The 8,484-nt window shown below is 39.8% G+C and overlaps 1 protein-coding gene across 1 annotated transcript; it reads right to left on the bottom strand.

Moving 5' to 3' along the window:
• Window positions 1–6,636: 6,636 nt before the first annotated feature.
• Window positions 6,637–7,494, bottom strand: LOC141714990 (uncharacterized). The gene has a single exon (XM_074518480.1). The coding sequence runs from the start codon at window positions 7,492–7,494 to the stop codon at window positions 6,637–6,639; it is 858 nt and encodes a 285-aa protein (XP_074374581.1).
• Window positions 7,495–8,484: the final 990 nt, after the last annotated feature.

The following is an 8,484-nucleotide window of genomic DNA, read 5'->3' on the forward strand; positions in this document are numbered from 1 at the left end:
ATTCCTACAGAAAACTTTGTTGAAGCTCTTACAACTCAGTAATTGGATGAATTCATGGATTTCATACACTATAGTGAAAAAATTGACATGGCTAGAATAAACAAGAAGAACCTGATGAGGGAATGGTCATTTGTCTTTGACTTCTTAATCAGGGAATTCACATGCAGGAAAACTAGCTATGATAACATTTCAAGTGTGGTGCAAAATTTGGTGTAATCTATGGCCTACAACAAGCACCTGAACGATGGAAGCCTAATATTTTAAGAGCTAAGCACAAGGCTCATAATGCCTTTGGTAATTAGGGGTAAGGATATCTTTTTTCCTAGATTTATTATGTCTACTTTAAACCATAAAGTTAATGACATACATATACTATATGGTATAAACAGAAATGAAATAGGCATCTGTAAACAAGTGTCCAAAATTTTATTAGGATCATATAATACAAAGAATCAGGTTAAGGTTAGGCTAAGTATCACTGACTTTATATTGGAGAAATTTAAAACTTATCCTTATCTTATGTCTGACATGAGAAGTACTATAATTTCTAGTTCAGCTATGGCTTTTGCACCCGTAGAAGCACCCAAATAGGATAACACACAGGGGCCTTCCACAGCTGAAACCCTTTCTTCAAAATCACTAGAGGCTAGGAAACAAACTACTCCATCCTCTTAAAGGGATGGAGTTAGTAAAAAGAAGAGGAATCAATCAACACTAATAGTTAGTGAGAGTGGTGAGAATCAAATAAAAACTGAGTCACCCTTGGTCAAAATCCAAAGAATCAAAAGAAAAATGAGCTGGCCACTCAAATATACACCTCTGCATCTTCTCAAAAAGATGTAGTTGTAACACAGGGGCCTAAACAGACTCTAGGGGAACCTTCTCAATAAGGTGTCACTATTAAATCAAGCATTATCCCAATGGATCATGTAATGAGTATATGCTCCCTCTTGAGCACTCTCAAGAGGGTTAAAGAAGTCAATTAGTTGGCACACACTTAGAGGGCATATCAATTGAAACTCCCTCATTTATTCAGTGGGAGTTTCCAACACTGATGCCCAAGCTCACAAATCTTATCTCTAATTTTTTTTAAAATTATTATGAAGGGCTTGAATCATCTTCTCAAGCCCAACCAAAATCAAGTGAAATGGTTCATGAAACTGTGATCAACACTCAGGAACAATCTTTAGATAGTGAGAGGCTTCATGCTGAGGTAGACCTTGATGACACCATAAAAAACACAGGGGTTTCATCAGTTTTCAATGAAGACCCTGTGCAAGTTTCCAATGCACATTCATGTGCACAACAGTCTTCACAGACTGATGGTTTCAGGGTAGTACTCTTGAGGGGGAGCTACTCAAATCCTCTCCAATTCAATTGGAGGTTTCTCATGAAGAAACAACTCCCCTTAAAACTTTAGTTGAAATTGCTTTGACAATTGAAGCAGTGACGGCCTCAACCCCAGGGTCAAGAGTTGATGTCACAAACAATAATAAAATAGAAATATAATACAACTAAACTCATAATAATACATATCCATGATTTATGTGTTTTTAGGGTTTTTATGAATTTCCCCCAAATCGTCTACGATCGACTAGAGTTCTTTTATATTTCGATCGATATGGATATGTTCACCATATAGGGCGCGTCCTGTCATTTGCTTGTTTCATAACTTAATCAAAATAGATTAATTTCTCTTGACGAAGATAACTAGGATGCGTCATCATATAAGAATGCGTCTTACACCATTATTTATTTATTTTTAGTTGACTCCTTGCGATAGACACCTAGGACGCAACCTGGTACAAAATCCCTTATTTTCACTTTCTTTCTTCTTTTCCCTATGCTATGTGTGTCCTTCTCTTAACGCGTCTTTATTATTCTCTTTCTTTTCTTTAAGTCATGGACGTGTCCTCAAAATCTTTTTCCTTCTTTTTTCAGCTGGATGACGCGTCTCCATCCTCTCTATTTCATCCATTCAAGGCTTTCAATATATGCCTTGGGCTTGATTCTCCACCTCCCATTACTTTCAATCCTGAACTACCTGAGTCTCACAAGACTAATTCCTTCCTAGAGGTTGAAGCAAGTTCCTTAAGGAACTTAAATCCAAAAACTCCATTATGTCACACTCAAGTAACGAATCCATGGATGACATTCCCTTAACTGCAAGAACTAGAAAACTAAAATGCAAAAGAGTTCTTTAGACCAAAACCAGCCTGACCATAGAATATTGGACCGACGATGAGGTCATCCCTATAACCATACATCTGGCATCACGCATGATTCTTTGAGGATGACGCATCACCTATCAAGGATGCGTCTTTATAACATAACGCGCTATCTATTTACAGCGAACGTGAGTTCGAAAAAAGGGCTCCTAAACCTGAAAAATATCCTATATATCCCCAAAAGTCAAATCCTCCACTCGATCATTGGGAACCAGCTGATGTGGAGCTTGATTTTGATTGGAAGGAGCTTGAGAAACTTCATGAGGCAGAAAATAATTTTTAAAGAAAGAAGGACACGAGCTAGCTTGTGTCGGCCTCAGCTCTACTGCAATAGACTTAGAGATTGGGTGGAACATGAAATATTATGACATTGAGGGCATATGGGTGCGCCCTCTTTACAAGATGAGGCCCCATCTCTTTAACATGGAGAATCTAAGAATTCCCAGGATGGTGCTTACTCCAAAGCTCATTTCTCTTGGTGTGGGTGACCCCTTGCACCCAGACATTAAAAAGATCTTGAAATGGTATGACGTGGCCCCCGTTCAATTTTCTCCAAATTCATACAAACTGGCATGGGCCTTGTATATCATGTACCACGACTTGGAGTTGGGCGCGCCTTCCATGAAGGAGTTTTGTTATTTTTTTAGTATCAGAAAGTCCATCCCAGGGTATCTTTTCTTGGTTGTCAACAAATGGTTGAACAACAAAGGCTTTAATGAAGGCCAAGTTAGCCATGAAAGAGATTGGAAGGAGCCATTCTTCTATGTTTATGACGTCAAAAGGGCTTGTGTTCGCTTTAACTTGGAGCCAAGTAAGTGATACCATGAGGGCGCTTCCTATTATCCAAGACGCGTCTTCTCCCTACCACCTCTTTCCTTTTCTTTTTAATAATATTCTTGTTTCCCTTCTAGATAAAATAACTCAAAAAGAGTTGATTGGGAGGAAAAGAAAAGGGTTGAAAAGGTCTTGAAATATGTTGAAAAGCATTTTAACCTCAAGGACATGATTACCGAGGCCAATCTCAAAAGAGTTGGTGCTCTTTCAATATGAGTAGGTTCTATTTGCAAATACCGCGAGTTTTACAATGGTAAACCTGTTCCCACAGCCTCTAAGAAAGCTAGAGGACTTAGTGCTGCATAATTGGTCTAACTTGATATTAGCAGACAAGTGGACTTAGAACAGGGTAAGAATTATCATACCTAGGACACGTCATAGCACCTGTGGCATATCATATACTTTTATATGCATGATCTTTTTTCTACCTGACATATACACATGTTTTCATAGTCCTCATAGGGCATGCCTTAATATCAAGGATGTGTCATGTTTAATTTATATTCGTAATATGCTTTGGACGTGTCATAGTGTTAGGACGCGTCATTTTTTAGAGATGCATAACTTTGGTGTTCAAACTCTGTAAAATTTTATAATACCTTTCATTGTTGCAAATTCGCTAGCTATGGTTTCCTTTTAATTACATATGTAAGACACGTCATCCTTTATGGGCACGCTCATGACTAATTTTTTGGTATGTTTCTTTGCAGACATGACTTCTCTGCCCAAAGGATTTGCTATTAGTGCCTCCAGAAAACAGAAAGCTGGGAGGACCAAGCATGCTACTGCAAAAACTGATCCAAAGATAATTGAAACAACTCTGGTGGAAATCATGTGGCCCCTTCTACTCCAACTTTTGTGGCCCCTTCTCCTCCAAAGATTATTGAAACACCTCTGGTGGAAATCTCAAACAGGGAGGACGCGCCCTCTAAGCGCCAGAAGACTGTTCCGGATGATCAATTATTCCTTCTCAGATACGTGGGCGTGTCCTCTTCTGGATTTTTCTCTGAAGAGGAGGTGAAATGATGGACTTTCAAGACAGAAGAGCAAACTAACCAGGCTATGGTGAGGGCTGCAGCTGAGCTTCACCTTCACTCAAGGCAAAATGCTAATATGGCTGCCAGATTGAGGGCGCGTCTTGCTGCTAATGATGATAAAAGCAAAGCTGAAGAAAAAAATCAGATCTTTGAAGAAAAGCATCACATTTCTTACCAAGGAAAAAGATGTTGAAATCCTTGCATTACAGCTGGACAAGGCGCATCTTGATGGGCATGTCACTGTTATGGAAAAGGCTGTTGATGAAGTTACTGCTGCAAACTCTAAAATGCAATTAGACTTAGATATTCTCAATGATGACAGAGTGTATGGCTGGAGAGAAGAGAAGAAGTTGGTGCACCAGGCTGGATTTACAACTGGTTTTGAGGAGAGATGTTCTGGTTTCATTATAAATGATCCAGAATACACCTTTTCTAAGTTTGATGTAGAAACCCAAAAATGGGTAAATAATTTCAAGGTCAGGGCTACTAAGTCCATCAAGAACAAAAGAATCATCTTTGGTTTAAAGGAGGATGATGCGTCCCATGTGCCTTCTCCACTTCAAGCTCAACCTGCCCAATCTCCCCAAAAAGATTAAAACAAACCACAGGACGCGCCTCCTACTTAGGATGCATCTTCTTTTATAATAATGCAGTTTCCTAAAAAACTTTAGAGTTGTAGGTCCCTTTAAGCCTTGCAATTTGTAATCATATGACTTGTTATTCCTGAATTTTGTTTGATGATGCTTTCCCAAGGTTCTTTGTCTTGAATTATTTTTATGCACATTTTCTTTCATGTTTATCTTTTATCAATTTCCTTTAACAAGTCATATGGTGGGCGCGTCTTCGTGTCAAGACGCATTTTCGTTTATCTAAGATAACTCTCAGGATACTTTTTCAAATGAGGATGCGTCCCCATTACAACTGTTTCCAATTTTTCCTTAGTTTTTCTTGTATATAAGCTGTTTTTAATATTAACCCCTTTATACTATAAGCCAAGGGTTATATTGTTAGGGTGCGTCTTCACTTCAGGAGGCATATACCTTACTTACTAATTTAATTCAAGCATCATAAACTATCATCAACATCATGAGGGATATAAGGGCGCGCTTTCATGATTTTCATGCAAGTTATCATTACATAACTCTGTTTCCAGGACACGTCTTTTCTTGAGGATGCGTCATATATTTTTTAAACACTTTGTCTTGCAATAAAATCAATAAAAACAATTGATGAATTTTGAAGAAATTTTCAAAGTCTTTATTAATAATGCGCTCCAGTGTAAAAAGTGCATCGGTCCCATGGCTACTATGCTCTGTGGGGAATTTATTTGAAAATACGATCCTGGAACCGGTTCTAAGGTAAGATAGTACATGCACTACTCCCACGGCTAGGAGGAATTTTATTGCTTCTAGTCTATGATTCGGGCACAGCCCTACTTAAATCAACTGAAAATATAAATAATATATAAGGGGCCACAACCGCGCCTTAATGATAATACTTTCGGAGGTGCTCCGCATTCCATGCTCACGGAACAAGCTTTCCTTCCAAGTCTTCAAGGTGGTATCTCTCCTTCCATAAGATTGCCTTTATTTTTTTTGTTCCTTCCCAATTAGCTCCAAACACTCCATGTTGGGGATTTTTTGTGTTTGGTATCACCTTCCTGAGCACCAGATCTCCTACCTTCAGAAGCTGTCCCTTTACTTTCTTATTATAGTACCTTGCGACACGCTATTGATATGCTGTGAGCCTTAACTTGGAATTCTCCCTTATTTCTTCCAAAAGATCCAAGTGAAGTCTCTAGTTATTTCTGCATCTTTCTCCGTGTAACGATCCGTGTGAAGTGATCCCGAACCAATTTCCACAGGAACTATAGCCTCGTACCTGTGAGTGAGCATAAATGGAGATTCCCCCGTAATAGCCCTTCAAGTTGTGTTGTAAGACCACAACACCTTTTGGAAGTTCTTCAGGCCAATTCCCTTTGTGTTCTGCCAACTTGGTCTTGAGGGTATGCTTTATTATCTTGTTGACAACCTCTCTTTATCCATTGTTCTGAGGATGATAGATTGCTGTGAATTCCTTCTTAATCTTTAAATCCTCACATAGTTGTCGCAACTCCTTGCTATCAAACTACTTTCCGTTGTTAGATACAGGTTTGTAAGGAATTCCAAATCTGCATACAATAGTTGAACACAAAGTCTTTGATTTTCTTCGCAGTGATAGTTTCCAATGGCATAGCCTCGGCCCACTTAGTAAAGTAATCAACTGCAACCACTGCATACTTGACATCTTCTTTAGCTTTCGGTAATTCTCCAATAAGATCAATTCCCCATATGGAAAATGGCCATGGACTCACCATAGGTGTCAAATGTGTTTCTGGCATAGATGAGTAATTTGTAAAATGTTGGCAGTGATCGCATGCTCTAACGAAGTTCGTAGCATCCTCCTTCATCATAGGCCAATAATAACCTTGGCATTGAACCTTCTCGCAAATGAGTTACCCTCCGAGTGATTACCACAAATTCCTCCATGTACGTCCCTTAAGATGTAATTTCCCTCTTCTTATCGACACATCTGAGCAGAGGTTGATTGAAGCCTCTCTTATATAAAACTTCATCATACACCACATACTTTGCAGCCTGGTAGCGGAAACGTCGAGCTTTAAATTTATCCTTAGGGAGTGTTCCCTTGTGAATGTAGGCAAGGATAGACGTCATCCATGTTTCCTTGGGAGCCTCATCTACTTGCATCACCTCTACCTCTGGGATACTAGGAATCTCCTGGATTTCCAAGAGTATAGATCCCAATAACACGGCTTCTTGTTGACACCCCATTTTTGCCAGAGCATCCGCGTTGCTATTCTTTTCTCGTGGTACACATTCCAGTCTAACCTCCTTGAACTTTCCAATCATCTGCTTTGTGCACCTCAAGTACAATTTTGTTCGCGGTCCTCGAGCTTGAAATCCCCCATTTACTTGGTTTACCACCAATTCTAAATCACTTTTCGCAATTAGATTCTGCACTCCCATCTCCTGAATAATCTTCAAGCCATTAATCAATGCTTCATATTCCGCGTCATTGTTCGTAGCATAGAACTTAAAATGGATTGCGCTCATCAGATGATGGCCTTCCGGAGATACAAACACTATACCTGCACCTGCTTCTCCATTGTTAACTGCTCCATCCACATGCAAAATCCACCATGGGTGTGGAGGCTCTTCTTTCTGCAATAAGTCCACCACTTCTTCAGGATGGGGATGATGCAATGCTACCAGAGCCTTATCATCAATTTCAGAATCAAACTCCAAGAGAAAATCAGCTAGAGCTTGCCCTTTGATCGTTGTGTGGGGCATGTATTCCAAGTCAAACTGCCCCAATTCCACAGCCCACGTTAACATCTTTCCTGATTATTCTGGTTTGTAAAGGACCTACCGCAGGGGATATGCTGTACGAACCTCAATTCTGTGCGCTTGAAAATACGGGCGTAACTTCCTTGATGTGAGGGTTAACGTATAGACCATATTCTCCATGCTGGTATAGTGAGTCTCAGCATCATGCAGTCACTTACTCACATAATATACTGGTGATTATTGCGCATCCTCTTCTCTTACCAGCACCGCGCTGATTGAATATTCTGAAACTGCAAGGTATAGAATTAGAGACTCCCCATCCAATGGTTTTGACAACATGGGAGGGTTCCCCAGTTGTTCCTTGATCCTTCTGAAAGCTTCCTCACACTCCGGTGTCCACACAAAATCTTTCCCTGCCACTTTAATTGCCTTAAAGAATTCCTTGTATTTGTCGAATGATTTAGATACAAATAGATTCAATACAGTGATTCTTCCGGTTAAGCTTTGCACTTGCTTTATACTTGTGGGAGACTTCATGTCTAGCAATGCTTTAATTTTAGCAGGGTTGGCCTCAATCCCTCTGTGATTAAAAATGAATCCAAGGAACTTGCCTGACTCCACACCTAACACACATTTTTGCGGGTTTAACTTCATGCGGAACCTCCTTAGGATGGTGAACATCTCCATGAGATGTTTGACATGGTCATTTGCCTCTTTTGATTTTAGGACCATGTCATCAACATATACTTCCATTGTCCTTCCAATCTGATTTTTAAACATCATGTTCACCAACCTCTGGTAAGTCGCGCCCGCATTGATCAACCCGAATGGCATCCCTGTATAGCAATATAACCCTCTATCAGTGATGAAGGATGTATGCTCCTGATCGGGGCCGTACATTGGAATTTGATTATAACCGGAGTATGAATTCATGAAGCTTAATAGGGCGTACCCCGCTGTTGCATCGACCAACTGATCAATCCGTGGCAGCGAAAAACTATCCTTTGGACAAGCTTTATTAAGATTTATGAAATCTAC

This window comes from Apium graveolens, chromosome 3, assembly GCF_009905375.1.
Source record: "Apium graveolens cultivar Ventura chromosome 3, ASM990537v1, whole genome shotgun sequence".
Taxonomy (NCBI): Eukaryota; Viridiplantae; Streptophyta; class Magnoliopsida; order Apiales; family Apiaceae; genus Apium; species Apium graveolens.

Coding starts and splice junctions, on each gene's coding strand:
- LOC141714990 (XM_074518480.1), bottom strand. CDS start 7,494: ATGTTAACGTGGGCTGTGGAATTGGGGCAGTTTGACTTGGAATACATG.